The following is an 18,299-nucleotide window of genomic DNA, read 5'->3' as shown; positions in this document are numbered from 1 at the left end:
TCAGCAATGTCCTACCAATAATTTGCCACTTTTTTGTTCAAAAGAACTTCTTCATTCTACATAAATATCTATTGAATATAATTTGTTCCGGAATCTCAATACACACAGAACTGCTGCATTCTCTTCCATGAGTTGTTTAACTGTGTGTAAATGTACAGTTCAGGATATGTTGTCCTTCCATTGTTTATCTCATCTATAAGTCGCGTCTCCAAAATGACTAAATGTAATGTAAATGTATTGGTTCTTTCAGAAAGGAATACCCAATAAGAACAATTAAAATAAACCAAAAATAGACTTTCACCTAAATATGGATTGATCTCAAAGTCAATGGACAGCACAAGCTATGACTATGGAACTAGTGTGAACCTGTGAATTATTGTGTATAATTTGATCATATTCTGTATGTATACTATGGGGCAGTTATTCACCCCGGTTATGAAGAAGTATTCGGTTATGAAGATGTATTCATAGGAATGTTTGTAACATAGTTGTGTAGAATACTCTGAAATCACACTAACCTGGATGAGTATATACAAATAATGATAGAATCAACATACTTATGCAATGATTGTTTTCATAAAAATATTATAATAATTTTCATCAAGTATAGCACAAATTTCAGATTTCAGCAATACAAAATCCAGTGATGTTTTTAAGGCCTGACCAAGATACAGCAAATTTGATGATGTCATATGTCAAACTTATGATACTTTATTGAGCAACTTATTTTTAAAAACTAAAGGTTAAAATTCCACCATAAGATACAAACCTTGTTGCCTAGAAATAATGGTGGCAGACTAGAACAATCGGATAACAAAAAAAAAGAGATAGCGGGAATTTACCTGATTTTTGAAAGGAAACACTTCTGAGAAGTTTCACTATAACTAGAAGCTGGAAAACACCCAGTTTTCAGATGTTTTCAGAATGACTTGGGACATCTCACTTTGTTTGACTTGAACAAATAAAGTTAAATCTTTGACACCTGGACCTTCTTTGTCTGAGCAATTTTTGAACTGATAGATCAACTATTTTCCTCATCATAATCAACTTAAAACAGTTCCAGCTAAAGAAACGTTTGGCATTCAATAAGTACAGTATAATACAAATATTCTCTTTCATGCAGTACATACAGAGCACAAAAACTGTAAGTTTTTTCATATGATGATAGTCAAAATACAGTATAAACACACCACATACACCAAAACAAAAGTGAACCTATGAATGTTCCAAATACAACACTTCTTCTGTATGGACATTATTCAAAGGGGCTGAAAACACCTTTTGTCAGAACGTTTGCTCTCTTGCATAAAACTGAATGCAGATATATGCTGATGGAATACTCAAATACACTTTTGCTCTTGGAGGAGTTGACCTTGTGAACCTGCTTTACTCTGCCTTACCCACAAATCCACCTGCTTGCAGTCACAGCAGAGTCCTCACACCACCCTCATCCTCCCCAGATGGGTCATTTCTAATTCATCACCAGGGAAAGGAATGTTTTATAAATGGAGGAGGAAATGCCACTTTAACAATTCCCAGCGGTAAGAGACACAAGCACCTCACTGTAAGGACGGCCATCATTCAGCTGGGACAAAGGCCGAGAGTTGTCAGGATGCAATTAAAAACAACTGGAGCTTTCCATGGACACATTTAAAGGGTTCTGGGGTGATGTACATCATTATATTCAGGTCAGAGCAAAACAAGCACTGATTTGTGATGAGCTGTTAAACAGGTTGGAAACAGCAAAGCTATAACCTATAAGCTCTTTAGTGCTTTGTTGTTAGTGTGAGTATTTACTGTATTCCTTCCATTTTTTCGTTGCAACATGGTGTAATGATTCTCACGTTCACAAGGTACACATTTCCAAACTCTAGTCTATCATTTTGGTTTTATCATTTTTACATGATACTATGCTTTAACATAAAATGAAAACCAAATTAACTGGGATTGGTCGCTTTCCCTGTCAGTCAAGCAGTCTCTTTCCATCTATGTGGGCGGTCTTTGCCCAGAATACGTTTTTTTTCATTTTGACTATCCTTATATTGGGTTGTAAAGAAAGAACTAATGAAAGAAAGAATGTGAGAAAGAAAGAAAGAACAAATGAACGACATGGTTAATAAAGTGAAATGGCCAAGCTTAATGAAGTAGTTATTCAAGGTCTATAAAAAAGCAACAACATTATGCAAATGGAATGAAGGCTTTATTGAACGGAGGAGTTGTTGTGAAGGCAACTAAACACTTAGAGCCAATACAAGTAAAAGGGAAATGGAAGATTAAATGGATATTAAAGACGGCAATAAACACATAATAGCTTAGAAGTTTGTGATAAGCCTGTGGGGACAGTCTGACTGAATGTGATGTATGTAACTTGGACTTAGTTTTGTATATCTAGTAAATTACACATTCCCATAATATGATTTGTAAAAAAAGACAACATTTGTATAACTTATTTTATATTTATGAAAATGTGTAGCTATTCTCAAGCTGCAATTGACATTAAAAGGACAGATTTAAAAAGGTAAAAGAAGGATGAGGAAGGATAGAGGTGGAAAGCAGTTAAAGAAAAATAAGAAAAAATGACAAAGGTCCTGTGAATGTAGCTTGAGCGAGACAGAGAAAGAGTAAAGGTGGGGTTGGCAGCAGATTGGTGGTGTTCAGGCTAAGCTGTAATAGAGTGAAGCTCAAATGAATGAGTCTGTCAGGTTAAGCCCAAGCCTTGACTGACTGCTCCTTTCAACCCGCCAACAGCCCAACATTCAACCCAGAGGCCCCTGCATGCAAGACGACCTCCCTAATGATGATGCACGACTCCTGGTGCCACGGGCCCTTTGGGTGGAGGGATGGTGGTGGTGTTCAGTAAGCAAAGTCAAGCTGTTGGGGAATGAGAAACCACGACCACCTGAATTACAAACAAGCAGCCAAACCTCTGTCACAGCCTTTTGAGTGGAGCAAAGACAGAAAAGTGTGGGGAAAAGAGTGAAATGGATGCTGCCAGTTGAAGCAAATGGATTGTGAAAATGAATAAGTGATTTCCCCGCAGCACGGTGGGCACCACAAACATCTCAATCTTCTTCTCTCAACCTATTGCTTTCAAAACATTTAATATCCTCAACTAAGGAAACAGCTAACCGTGTTTGTAAAGTTGGTGAAATCATTGTTTGAAAGTGATGTAGGTTTTATTTGGTCCAGTGTGTCATTTATTTGAGGATCTATTGACAGAAATGCAATATAATGTACATAACTATGTGTTCAGATGTGTATAAAGACTTTACAGAATAAAGCGTTATGTTTTCTTACCATAGAATGAGGTACCTACCTACCGCGGGTCCCCTTACATGGAGTTCACCATGTTGTTTCTACAGTAGCCCTAAACAGACAAAGTGCTCTACAGAGGGCGTTTCGTGAATACGTTATACTCCTTCAGCAAAGAAGCGAAAACGTGACGACATCTTAGTCCTGTGCTATCCACCATAGTACTTTGAAAGGGAGGGGTGGTGTGAGCCATTGGTTGCAATTCAAAACCTCACCACTAGATGTCACACACTAGACCTTTCACTGTATATATTGTATATAAACAAACAATATAAAATAAAATAAAACGGCAAGAATCAAAAAGTCTGAAGAGATCCGAGGGAAACAGTGCACTTAGCCAAAAACACTTTTTGGCCTTGTTCTAAATCATGCACTTAATGTGTACTCGCGGTCATGCAACAGCCAGCGTGTCCACATGTCTGAAGTTTACGAGTCCTCACTGGCAGCCATTTCTCATTTTATGATTCATAAGAGTGCCCACGAGTGGCCCTTTGTGGAAGTTATGTACCTTTGGAGAGCTCAAACTGACACAGACTACAACTAAACAGTTTATCTGTCATTCTAACAGTACCTGTTCTTGATGCTCAAGCCATCGGTCCACTAAAGGATGGTTGGCGCTGAGAGAGGAGCGAGCGTTTTCCCTCTGAAACTGGGCGGCCCAGGCGCTGGAATCACGAGGAAGGCTGCGGTAAGTATCCAGAGCCTTACCCTGACAAACACAATGCACAGAATGAAACATAATGTCGTCTGAGGTGCATTCAAATACAGTTATAAAACAAAGATCTTCAAGCCTTCCCTCACTATAATCCTCCATGTTTTCATAATGTCATGCCGAAAGTGCATTCAATTTAGCTTAATACAATCATAATTGAGAGATCTTATTCCCAGCATAGTAATATTATTAAAGTGATAGTTCACCCCCCAAAAAAACAAATTCCTCAAAAATATTAACTAACTGCAAAAAATATTATCATTGACATACAAGAGAAGCTTTTCTTGGATCCAAGCCCCGCAATGATATCATTCGGGCCACCTAGATTTAGAGGACAGACTAATTTCATTTCTTACCAATAAAGAGCTCCATTACAAGCTAGTTATTCACACTGTGCCTCTAAAGTTACACCGCATGTTTTCACAAAGGTGAAATAAACCGCTCCTCCAGCTATAGTACGCAAATCAAAACTCAATTTCAGGAGTTTTTAGAGCAAACCTAAAACAGGTTCTTTTGTGACACAGCGGGCCGTAGCCTAGAAAGCCCACAGAGCAAAGTTGCTCCTGGCTAAAGACCGTGTCTGAAAATGTACACGCAACAAGACAATAGACATAAAGAGATCTTGGGGTGTTAGAAGACAAAATCATTTTAATGTTCCAGACTGGTGAAATGATCAATATAGACAACTCTAGCATCAAACAGCAGGTCTTATGAATCAAGACGTCGTGCGGTGTGTTTTGTAATGAATGCATTGGCCAAACTCAGCAAAGCCTTCAAATACAGCAGGAGGTCTGCGTGTTCCTGAGTTCAGGGAGAGATACTAAGAGACAGATGCTGCAATTCATATGAGAAAATGTCCATAAAGACCAAACAATGATTTGGATAAAATGTGCATATTACTTCAAGGCAAAAAAAATCTCAAAGGAATAGTTCACCCACAAATAAAAATTCTGTCATCATCTTCTCACCCTCAAATTGTTGCAAATCTGTATTAACTTCTTTGTTCTGATAAACCTAAAACAAGATTGTTTGAAGAATGTAGAAAGCAAACTGTTCTAGGGCACCATTGACTGCCATTTAATTTTTTCCTAGTAAAGTAGTCAATATTGCCCCAGAACAGTTTGGTTACGAAACATTTTTCCAAATATATTTCTTAGTTTTTAGAAGAACAACAAAATGTATACAGGTTTGACCCACTTGTTGATGAGTAAAAGATGACAGATGTGTGTAATGTGTGTTTTGTTTACTCATCCCACTGACTATAGTCGTCTGACAGTATCGACCAAAAACAGACACTCCAAACACCTCAAGCTTTTGTCACTTCACCCCAAAAACAACAATAAAGAATGAAGTGATCCGGTGCAGAACGAAAGGTAAAAATAACAGCTTAATTCCTCCGCTCTACCGAAATGAGAGTGCGGTGTCTGGATTATAGAGGAACCGACAAGCAAAGTGCTTTTAAACAGGATTACCAGTGAACGCAGTGAGATGCACTAATCTCATCGCAGGTTGCAGTGTCACATTCTGAGTACTCCATCTTTCACCCCCCTCCCTTTCTCCTCCGTTTTAATTTGGAATATTGCTGTTTCCAAAGCACTGAAGGCTTGTCATCGCTGCGAAAGAGCATCCATTTTGCGAAGATAATTGGCCTCTTTTTCATTGGCTGCCCGAGGGAAGCAAGAGAGGAAAACAGAGAATGGGACGCTCTTTGATTCATTTAAAGCCAAGGGCACTGACCGTCGAAATGAGGCCCGGAACATGAGGAAAGGTACAAACAAAGGAGGCAGACTCCATTCTTCTAACCACAAAGACATATGAGTCCATAACCAAGAAAGTTCCAGGTCGGCGACAGATAGTGGAGAGGGATGTCGAGGGCATCTGAGGAATGATTGAAGCAAATTGCTTGATAGGTTCATGAGGCCTACAGCCTAAAAGGGATAGTTCACCCAAAAATGAATAGTCTCTATATATATTCAAAATATGTATCTGACTCTTTTTTTCTATGGAGCAGAAAAGAAGATATTTTGAGAAATGTCTCGGTAAGTTCTGTGTTCAGTAACCAACATTCTTCAAAATGTGTTCTGCAGAAGAATGAAAGTGATGAAGGAATTTTTATTTTTGGGTGAACTATCCCTTTAAGCTCTTTGATTTCACAATGAACCTTTTTATATGTTTCCGGGTTTCTCAGCAGCGGAAGTCGTCATATTTGGTTACACGTCTATAGCAGTGAATGGGAGACTACCACAAATATGTATTTTTTGCATGTTCATTTGCTTAAAAAAGCAAAAGATAAACTCAACGATAGCGTTTCACTACTTTCAACAAAATAAACAAAAAATTGAGAGTCTGATAAGCCAGTCAAAGGAGAAAATGATATCAAATTTTCAGTGACTTCCATAGAAGGTGTATAAGAAACACCCTCCCATTAGCATTAACTATTTATTTTTATAATTTGATTCAAAGATAATATAACACAAAGTAAAGTGTTTTAAGCATAGATAAAAAAATAAAAAAATAAAACTTTGGAGGATTTACGATGCTGATAATCGTTTCTACGGGAGAAAAAAAGTCTATTGTAAAGAATAGGGAAAGCTCACCTTTCGTTCTAAGCTATTGGTTCCGCTGTTGGTGTTGACTTTGAGGAACCCTGCAGTGGTGGACCAGCGTGTTGGGTTCTTGCGGGAAGGTTCCTCTGGTTGTAGCTGTGCTTCAGGCAGGCCAGCCAGGGCCGGGTCACTGCTACGGCGTACACGCAAGGGCATGTCTGAAACAGAAAAGTGAGAAAAGACCATTCTTGTTAATACCGAATCTGTGTCTCCCTCACAACTTGAGCATCTTCAACCACCCAACGTGCACACAAATAGAAAACACAGCACATCACCTCAGTTTCCATTATATCATACTGAAAGGCCCTTTCAGTCACACGCAAGTGTAAGAGGGACACAGCAGTGCATTTCTGTCTGACACAAAGCCAGTTCCTCTGAGCCTTGCAAAGAAAGGCAGTGGCAATAAGACAGTTTAAGCTGGGACTGTTCTCCGACACGCACACACACCACACACATACTCTTCTGAAACAATTGGGAGATGAGAGACATGGGTCTCCATGTGCTGCTGAGCTGTAATAGCTTTGAACTGCAGGGCATGAGAGGGGATTAGTCAGATGCAGGTTCACACTTTCTGTCTGAGACAGCTCAGATCGGCAGACAGGATTGGTGTCTGAAGGTGCTATGGAGTCCACAATTCTATTCACACATTTGATGTATCAAATAGGACTTTCACTAGAGACCATGACAAAACGGTTCATAGACTCAATACAATTCCAAAAAATAGACAATACTGGGTTCACAATAGTTATACAAATATCGATATGTATTACAAAACAGAACTTGTAATACAATTGACAATCAAAGTTTTTTAACCTACTGTATGTAAAATAATACAAAAACGATAGGTCTTTAATTTTTTCTTAAATTAAAAATAAAATGTAATATAAAATTAAATACTTAACTTGCCTCTCTATCGCCATCTATGTTTGAAACATTACTTTGCAGACTACTTGCAGATACGTATCTTTAACATTTAACTACACAACAGTAAATATACACATATTAGGCGTCATGTAGAGTGTTTGGTAAGTATTTGTAGTTCTTACAGTAAAACAGAATTTATATCTGTCTGTCAGTAACTTTTTAGATATGCTGAAAAACAATTCCTCAAAAAAATCCAACCATACGGCTGAAATTATAAATTATTATTGTAAATTTATCTTTGGGAATTTTTGTAAGGTAAAGAGAGGGTTTTGAACCTTGATTGTGTATGTTTTTGATTATTAACAAAATTGTGCTTCTTTTTCCACAAAAAAATACAAATTGCACCTTTAAGAAACCACTTCAGATAACTAAACCCTAAGAGAGAACTTTTTGAAGTAGAAACAAAACAATTACTTTGTATGGAGAATATTGTTATACAACTAGCTGATATCGAAAAACTGTCATTTCGTTGCTGGTTTAGACCATTTTCAAAAATGTATTATTTAAGTATCTTTCAATGACTGCACTGTACTGCATTGTAAAAAAAAGTAATTTTACAGAACAGATTTTTCACATATTTTGAAAAGCAGTAAAAGGCTGAAAAAGATTGCAAATTTACCAGACAAACATGAAAACATAATTTTACATGAACAATTTTTTATATTACTGTATTTTTCTGCCAACTTCAGCAGCCAGCAAATTGTAGGGTTTCTAACAAGATTTTTTTTACAGTGTGAGGTCAAGAAAAGTTCACTAATATCTTTGCTTTAAGTACAACATGCAAACAGTTTTAACGGTAGAGTCTCCCTGACTATCAGAGGCTTAACACTTGCACAAGCTCTGAGCACTTGAAGGTCCTCAATTCTGTGGTCACCGGGTTTATGACTCGCTATGAGTGTACACGACACGTTACTTTCAGAATTATGCAAATGTCCCAGCAACCACCTGCCACCCTTCAGTGTCCTACTGCAGCATTTCCCCATAGTGCAACTACCATCCCTGACCGTGAGTCTGCATATGGAACTCAACACAAAATACCCCTCGAACAGTAATAAAATATCCCATCATACACAAAACTCAAACCCAAGAAAAAGACAAACTTGCACCACGGGAGGCCATGGAGGGGCGTCAGTAATGTTATTCTTTAATTACGACCAGAACTCAATAATGATTTTTAATACACTTCCTCTTGTTCACGGTCAGTTCACATTTGCTTCATGGGTCCAATGACGGGGCCCCTTAATAAGAGCGTAACCTTATAACTCCAACCCATGTCAGAAATTACATTCAGCATTGAGTCAGAGAGGCCAATGCAACACAGAGAGATGGTTTAGGAAAAATATATATATAATGACATCTACATGCGTTGTGTTGGCCTTCACAAAATTAGATTTCAAATGACTAATGTCAAACAGGTTATAACAAGAACTGACAGGCAAATTGTATATAATGGTTTCAGGAAACTAATGTTGTGATTATTTTAAAGCTAAAAAGGTTTTGCAGGTTATGCAGCTGTTGAACTGGCAAGGTTTGCTTGAGAATTGTGTAGTTTGTATCAAAGCAGAAAGAAGCAAAGGGCTTAAGGTGTCTCTGGAATCCATTACAGACCGGGTCGAGAGATTCGGTCTCGGACAGATATTCAAAATCATTTTAAAGATGAAGCCTGAGTAAACCCATATGAAACTTCTCAACTAACCTCATACATTATTTTTCTCTTTTTGCTGTTCAAAATGCTTATTTTGACCAAACATGAAATTCACAAACCAGATTGCTTTGAAAGCACTGTGTGAACAGGTGGTTGTTCCTCTGATGCTTATGTTATTTCGCTTGTTTGATGTAGTTAAAAAAGATTTTTTATTCATACTAATTCACATAATGTGAGCAAATAGATATGTCATGAATTCCAACTACCCAGGACATTCCCATCCAAAGAAATACATTTGGGATTCCAGCCCAAAAGCTCACAATAGATTTGAAAAAATGATGAAATCAACATGGCCAATAAGCACAAAATCAAATTTGTCCACGTGTTTCACAAAAATAACCTGTTTTGCACAATGGCAACATCCATTGCACAAATCATGTGATGCCGCTCTGACTATGGCTTTTGTCTTGCATCCAAGTGGTTCCTCCGTACACAACAGTTCCACCCCCCCTTTCCTCTTACCCACTCCACTAACCAATATGTGTTCCTAATGTGTGATTGGATTAGCTTTCCTCACCCCGAAATTGGCTTCTCCTGCCTTTAATAACCACGACGACCACTTAAAGGCCTGCACCCATCGATCTCAGGTGTGTTAGGGGTACGGCCAGAGCCTCTAATGAGGACCAAGGACCAATTTCACCCCTCCATGGAGGATTATGAATAGTGAGGGAGCATAAATGGGAAACACAGGCCGGCAAACAACCTCCACACCGAGGATCGGGTTTAATCTCACCAGGGACTCCCACTCAGACACCATATTTACATCTCTAATCCATCGCCTCTCTTCGAGGGCCGTGCGTTGAAGATTTGTGGATTAGTCTGTAATTAACGCAGCACATTCACCGGTATCTCTGAACGATCCACAGTAAGGGCGGTATTCAACATCATGGCCGTCCACTTTAATATCTGCACGGGATGTGATTCCAACCACTTATAACACAGATGAGAGTTTTAATCCTCCATGTGCTACTTAGTCTATAAAACTTGTGTTTTGTTTTGCTGAGTTGGCACTAATAACTCGCGATTTACTTCAGACTTTTCAAACGCAGTGCTTTCTAATATATTACGCACTTCTTCCAATCATTTAAATTGCTCGTGTCCATTTTGTCCTTGCGGGCGAGTTACCTGCCAAAGGAAAGTGTCCCTGACTGGCTGCCAGTAGTGGGTAATGGAGAGGACGGGGAGTGCTGAGGAATACTGATAAGACACAGCGATGTACGGGAACGCCGGGAACCGTTTTTTCCTCTTTCAACGCCCTTTCTAAACTTCCAAAAAGTGAGTGTCTAAGTCAGGCATCATTTTATGGATAACACTTAAAAATAAAGGTGCTTGAAAGATTCTTCAAAGCTTTGCCATAGAAGAACCCATTTTGGTTCCACAAAGAACCATCTCTTTCTTACTTTTCATAATCTAAGGAACCTTTTTCACCACAAAGAACCTTTAGTGTAACAGAAAGGTTCTTCTTTTAAAGCAATTTTTTTTAAGAGTGGTCTTTAGATATTATAAACATGACCTTGGTCTGAAGATTCATATTCTTGGACCAGCCAACGTTTGAACATTTAGAGGGCTGAGGAGTCTAATTGAAAGGGCTGACTTAATAAAATATGAAATATTGTCTTCAACGGAGCATTTTTTAAAAGAGCCAAGTGTCACCAGAGCATCCATATTGATATCTCTGGAGGGATTGGGCAGGAACCTCTTTCAACCGTATCTCAGCATTTGCATTTGCCACTGGGGTACAAAAATTCCTCTTCAAGGAGATATATGAGCCTTTAAAGTACTGGAAAAAGGCTTTGTATTCATGGGAGCAGTGGGAATCGTGAAAGGCCTTCTACATTAAATGAATATTTTGGAATGTGTTAAAAAAGGAGTGTAAATCAAGATGGCTAACCATCCAAGAGATTTATAACTTCCCACTAGGTTAACTCTCAATTTAGTTTATCTTGACTAGATGAGATAGGAATACCCTGTGGAATTTTCAACCTCCTGGGATGTAAGGAGGTGGTCTGTAGTGACATGCTGTGGGGATTTTGAGGCGGATGTGGAGAGAGTGCTTCCTGCTTGGCTGCTGAAGAGTGTGACTGGACAGCGTCCATTCAGTTTGACATGCTGGTAGGTGAAAGGTTTCAGATAAAATACAAGCGAGAGACGTGATAAGGAATGAAAACTTAAAATCTGTCCGACTGTGAGAGTGAAAGACATGGGAATTCAAGGACAGAAAGAGAAAACAAAAGAAAAACAAAGAAAGATCGATTCAACATTCTCAGACCACTAAAATCTTCAGACACAGACTGTATTATAATAAATTACACTATAAACAATTTGTATGAGCAATTCTGCCAGCTACAATTAAAGTTTTGTCATTTATTAGTGATTAATAATTGTTGGTGATCAATAAGCTTGATTTTCTCAAATGTTCATCCTCGTGAGATGAAATGAAGGTGGCACTTGTTTACTCAAGTCAAATTGTTAAGTAATATTATGAGACAACTTGAGAAAACAGATGTGTTTTATAAAATGTATTAAGCAAAAGCAAAGCCAAAGACATAAATCAACTCTTACTGTAACCACATCCTCAGGGGAAAGAATACAAAACATAGCATTGTTTTTTCTGGCTCTCTGAGAGGTTAAAGACACAGAATAAAAAATGTGTGTGTGTCCAAAAAGACAAAAATCTATCCTTTTAAGAGCACACAAAGCAAGCAAAGAGCTGTTAGGGATATTGTATTAAACAAAAATGTGTGGATTTTCAGGACGAGCGTGACCTAACAAAGGGAGAAAGTGTAATACATATATAACTATTAAATAAACATCCAGTTTGTATGAAACAAAGGGTTTAAAAAAACAAAACTGGGAACTAATGGCCAGATTTCACGAAATGAAACCTGACTCATCTGGGTCGACGTTTCCCACATGCTGGGGACAGCAATCAGTGTTACACCGGGGAGGGCAATTAACTCAACACCGAGTGGCAACACCCCAGCCAGCGTCACCACCAGGCTATTGGGGTGGAATGAGAGCACAAGTCCCTGGAGGCGACCCAATCAGCTAACCAAACATTTCTGCTGAGCTATAACCAGTCACATCTCCTCTAATGTAAATACCATGGAGCCATTTTCCCAACAGGATATAGTGAGCTTGTCCGACGAGCTATATGGAAATGTAATACTCTAGGTACCACTGTCAGTCAAAATCAGAAATGTTAACTGTATTTTATAATAGCGTGAATTATTACATTTCAATCCTGCTGTAAGCATTTTTTACTACCATGCATTAAATATGCAGACTGCCTGACAGAAAACACTGAAACACTGGAGGTTTCCTGAGATTTTTTTGAGGTGGGACTGCAAACCCAACACAGTCTCATTTCAATTCGAAAATATTTAACAAGGTGGTTAATTCAAATGAAATTGCACTCTTTCTTAGTGTGATTTGCTTCCGTGCAAGTGACCATTAGGTTAAGGGGCGGGGCTTCAGTATTGGCCATATAATTATATATTAAAATTCTGTCATCATTTACTCCCCTCTTGAAATTTCAATCATGTATGACATCTTTCTTCTGCAGAACACCAAAGAAGAATGTTGGTGGCTGAAAACCGTTGATCCCCATTGACTTGCATTGGTTTTGTGTCCGTACGAAAGGTGAACGTGGACCAATGGTTTTTGGTTAACGACATTCTTATAAATATCTTCTTTTGTGTTTCGCAGAACAAAGAAAGTCATAGAGGTTAAAAATGAAAAGAAGGTGAGTAAATGATGACAGAAATTTCAGTTCGAGGTGAACTGCTCCTTTAATGTAGTCTAAATGAGGAATGGAGAAAAAGTGAATAGAAAAAGACTTTGGAAAAAAAGGGTCTGAAAAGATCATCTCTGGTCAGATGAGTCCGGTAGGGTGTGAGTGTTTATCTGTGACAGAATTTATTTCATTTTAAACATCATTAAACATGAGCTAAAGACACAAAGAATAATGACTCACTGATGCATGTGTGATCAACTAATGCATACCAGCAGCACACAATGACATACTGAACTCCCACATAACATCAATCTTAACGTTTAGGCCAACTTCCCCACTCCTTCATTGTGCTCCAGATGAAAAAGCTTAGTGTAGGGTCAGGAATCCTCAGCAGATATTACCACGGGGTCTCACTGTTGATTGCTTATTGAATTGTCGACTGCATACCCAATTAGAATCATCTCTACCATTCTGTGTTAGACAAAAACCACATGTTTGGATGCAGGAAATGGAACAGAGAAACAACGAAAGAAGAAAAGGACTGCTGGCAAAAACCAAATCCATAGAGAAAAAGTAGGAATACAAGGACAAATGTTTCGTTCAAACACACAGACGTTAGTTTAATGAGCAGATGTTGTAATTTGGAGATAATGTTTCAATCTGTTCTGAGATTTTTACCCTTTAAGTTTCTATTACAAATGGTACTGCAGCCAACACACTGAGTGTGAAGGAACGCTGAAAAGGGAAAAGGGAATTATGGGTAATCTGACTTTTATGTTGCGTTGATGCCAAGTTAAAAAATATCAAATAAACAGTTTGGCAGGAAGAAGTAGTTTTCTTATTCCATGTTGGTTAAATTAGTGTTCTGCGTTATTTTTTGCTGTTTATCAACACAAGACATGCATGTAATGGTGTTGAAGAATAAATCGAAAATGTGTCCTAAATGGTGTGACACAGCAAGATTTAGATTTAGAAAACAAACTGTTGATATACCATTGCTTTTATCAATATTTATTTTTATCATATAAAATAGCATAAGAGAGATATATCTTAATATTTTTTCAAAATATTTGCTGTCACAACATAGGACAATTTTGCATATAAGTCTTTCGACTACCCTTGGTACAGTAATACAATCCCTCACAGGCAAGCATGGCCGAAGATTTATATGGAGGAACTTTTAAGGTCTTAAACATGACAGACGGAAATGTCTGAGGCAGCGTGTAAATGTGATTGACACAACGTGAGGTCGTATTCTTACCATTGGAGTTTCACAACTCTTGCGACCAATATTGACACCCAAAAAATGTAAAGGTGGGGTAAAAAGCTATTTCATGCATTCTGACTTCCTTACACTGTTAAACATGCTGGCTTCTCAATCTAAACAAGGTCAACCTTTCAAAAATTAGTTGAACGTATGACGTCGTATTTCTGTGCTCGCTTCACTATGCAAGGGTTCGTACAGGTTTCAGAAAAAAATTTTTGAACATGGATTCCAGTTTCGTAAAATGGGTTTTTAGTCCCTTATTGGACAATTCTCCCAGAAAAGCATGCTCATGCGTCATCCACGGAGCAAAAGAGCATGCCCACCTGTCAACCAGTCAACGTGAGAAAGAGCACGCCCATTAATGCTGCATCACTCGGCTGACGAAAGTATAGTTTTGTTTATTTGCATTTCAGTGTTGAATGTTTTATAAACGGTGGATATAACACTGGATTTAGAGATCGTTTGAAACTGATAGATGCCGCGGTCTTTGCGCTAAAAGATTCAGCACATGAACCGCACACGCTAAGTCAAACTAAGTCATATGTCTGTTTTGTACTTGCAAAATGTAAACAACACAAACTTATAGTGAATCAACAGTTATGTAGGTATAATGCGATGATGTATTGTGTGCTCGTGCCCCCTCTGCCCGCCTCCAGCAGCTCGTCTTTCTCCAGAAATAATCGTACAGCTGTATCTCTCTTTATTATTTTGATCAAAGATACTCTTCGAAGATACAAAGTATGCAAAACTACTGTATAGGTACTGAAGATTAATATGAAGTTTGCAGAAACGTGTGTGTTGCCTCATCTTTAACCACTCTATCATATTTAACTCCTCCTATTTATTTCAGAAAAATATAAATAAAAACATACTTAAAAAATAAAAAAGCAGTATTAAAGAAATAAATATGATTGTTTCATTCAAGTTTTTATGTTAAGTTTTCAAAAAAAGAAAATCATCTGCATACCACAAATGTGGTGCATGTACTCTTTGACAATAAACTGATCTATTATTTTAAAATTAACACATAAAACAAGTACAAACAACCTTAAAGACTCTTAAGCTGCCTATTATGTTGTTAGCAATCAAGTGAAAATACAGAATTTTGGAAAATTGCTCCTTGATTGAGGAGATCAGTCAAATGGATTTGTGTTATAATGTCACCAGCTGTCAAGAAACAACAAATCCTCTTGAGTAGCAAACTGATGTGAGCCTAACGATGATGTCATCTGAGTCCGGTCAGTCCATCCAATCAATGAGGGTATAGTGCTTCAGTAAAATATCTACTATATCCACAATTTAAATGTTAGATATGCTTTTCAAAAATAAGAACCTCACAATCTCAAGTCTTACATCCTTGCTTTTATCCAAACCAACATACAATGTGTGCCCTTCTGGGAACCAAACCCATAACAAATGCAATTTTTGACAAGTTAAGCAACAGGAACACATCAAAAAACAGTAGAGTTCATTTCCATATATCATTTCACCTGACGCAACACCATTGCAACATTAAATTCCCCTGCTTTCAAAGATGAAGAAACTAAATTGGCGTGACTTGTTAAACCTCTGACTACTCTCGAATCAATTCATCTTAGTTCTAAATGTTTCCCACCTCAGAATCTTGTATGGCTATTTAGGTTGAATGTCAAAAATAATAAAAATAATCAAGGGGAACCCCAAGAAAAATACTTGAGATCAAAGTGCTGATTCATGAGCCAAAACAAGCACTTGCATTAATGACCCCATTATTCTTTCTTAAACATATCAGTAAGCATCTGGCTATCGGGTGAGTCTTCCAATGATAAAGTGCTATAATAAAATGGGAGGGTTAGCACAGAGCTAAAACAAACAGCACTTAAGAGTTTCTCGGGCGAGACCACAACTCCCAGGAAATTCCAGCAGGGTCCGTATGGACTTTCTCATGTGAAACGGGTGCTTCATCTTATGAGCTTGACATTGTGTGGGTGGAGTCATCTACTCTCTCTTTCTCTCTCTCTCTCTCTGTAAGTGATATTGAACATACCAATTAGTAAAACGGATTTCAAACAAACGGTCGATAATCTCTAGAGCGTAGTACTTCTGCTGAGTGCCTCTCTTTTGCCTTCACTCAACATACCTTCCCTACAGCACTTTTGGTGGAATTATGTGTTTAAAACGTGACATTCCCTTTACTCTCATTGTTGCATGACTCCGTGTAGAAGGCGTGTGGTTAGCAAGGGAAACGCAGCCTCCAAAAGCATTATTCTCCTCATTGATGTCAGGATGAGCTTGAGGCTACAGTCACCCAGACTCAACCACGCATGCAAATCACCACACCAATTTATCAACACTTGAAAGACGAGTCATGGTTGAGGATTGTTAGCCCATGCCAAAGACTCTTTCATACTACGGTACGAATTGATGGAGTATGATGGATAAGAATGTTTGAGATCAATTAAATATATTTACATTAGTTGTGTGCTATTATCCTTGCCATTTGGATGGCTTTGGATGCCACAGTAGATGGTCCAACCAACCGGTTGCAAGAAGCATTCTCCATTTACCAAAAATGTTCTGCAAAAAAAACATTTAAATACTTGTTGCTGGCCTGTGTGCGACCTTTGAAGTTTAAACTCACTGTTAAAAAAAAGATATTTTGAGAAATGTCTCTGTGGTTTTATGTTCACTCAATGGAAGTCAATGGGGTTTAATGTTGTCTGGTTACCAACATTCTTCAAAATATCTTCATCTGTGCTCTGTGATACAGGTTTTAAATGACATGAGGTTGAGTAAATGATGACAGATTTTTCATTTTTGGGTGAACTATTCCTTTGAGTGACTTTCTAGTGATGCCATCAGCCAATCAGAGATGTTGTGACGTCATCTCCTTGCAGCTTCAGAGTTATTCTGATTAAATACTGCCAAAATTCGATTTCACAAACTTCCTTTGGGTCTTGCGCAAGTCAAGCAACTGCCAATGAGCTTTCTCCTGTTATTATAGATCTCCCCGGTAGGTAAGTCACCTTGCGCTGTTTGGTTCAATAGAAAGTCAAGACACTTGCCTATCTCAGCAAAATCGCGGAAATACGTTCGAAGATGAGGCTGCCGGAATCAGACTTGGACACGGACCATTTCCAATTTAATCTGAGTGTGTTAAAAGGCTAATATGTCATTTTGATGGCAGGACTTTCCTTGGAAGGCACTGCGAGACAGAAACAAAGTTTGGAAGCTAGCAGAGGCAATTTCCTGTGACACACAGAGCGAGAGTGAATAGGAAACGGAGTGTACGGCAATCTTATCACAGATCATTAGCAGATTAATGAGAGGTCTGATTAAGCTGATCCCCGGTTCTGACCCTCATATGACGAGAAAAAGAGACAACTTTCAGCGAGCGCAAGAGACAAATTCACATAAACTCTAATGAACTCCAGAGTTTTGACTTCCGTGTTTTTTTTCAAGCGCAAGCACAAATTATGTGGGTGTTTCGCTCTGACAGCACCGTGGGGATTGGCAGAAAGGAAAGTGATCCCGTCTTAGTTTGTATTCACAAAGTTGATCCCACTGATGTGCTCTTCTCTTTATAGTCAGCCTTTGAATTAAAGGCTTGAAATGCAACGTTCCGCGTGAATGCAGATGACTGGGTGACATTGCTAATGATTTAGTGAGGCTAAAAATGGAAAGACGACAGTAGTGTGAGCGCAGAAAGTATCGCAAAGCAAACTTAAAAAATGGATTTCATATTTTTTAAATCAGCAGGAGAGAAATACCCAAATGGTCTACTGCTTCTGCCGAGATTTGTGAGTGTGCACTGGATGGACACTTCTATTTCCCATGAGGCCACGGGAGCTGAGAAACAGTACATATTCAAAAGTAAATCTAACAAAAATAGCAGAAAACTTTAGGTGGATGACTGCCTACGTCAAAGTCCGTTTACGGAAGTCGTGCCACTCGGTCCCCATGTTTGCAACGCCTCTAGAAAATGCGTAGAAGTATAAATGAAAACCAACATGTAGGCTATGGCCTAGAGGCTACGGAGTAGGTCTGAAGCTCGAGAA

General features: G+C 38.4%; 1 protein-coding gene across 3 annotated transcripts in view; it reads right to left on the bottom strand.

Moving 5' to 3' along the window:
- Window positions 1–18,299, bottom strand: part of pard3aa (par-3 family cell polarity regulator alpha, a) — a 363,711-nt gene that overhangs the window by 219,458 nt on the left and 125,954 nt on the right. For 2 of the 3 annotated variants that reach the window (XM_056738007.1, XM_056738008.1), the window contains exons 4-5: window positions 6,622–6,788; window positions 3,884–4,021 (exon numbers count right to left, since the gene is read on the bottom strand). In XM_056738007.1, the coding sequence (XP_056593985.1) occupies window positions 3,884–4,021; window positions 6,622–6,788 (305 nt within the window). The remainder of the gene's footprint in view (window positions 1–3,883; window positions 4,022–6,621; window positions 6,789–18,299) is intronic. The other variant, XM_056738009.1, reaches the window with a different exon arrangement.

This window comes from Triplophysa dalaica, chromosome 23 (genome assembly GCF_015846415.1).
Source record: "Triplophysa dalaica isolate WHDGS20190420 chromosome 23, ASM1584641v1, whole genome shotgun sequence".
Classification (NCBI taxonomy): Eukaryota; Metazoa; Chordata; class Actinopteri; order Cypriniformes; family Nemacheilidae; genus Triplophysa; species Triplophysa dalaica.
This window is presented reverse-complemented; position numbering and strand designations above follow the sequence as displayed.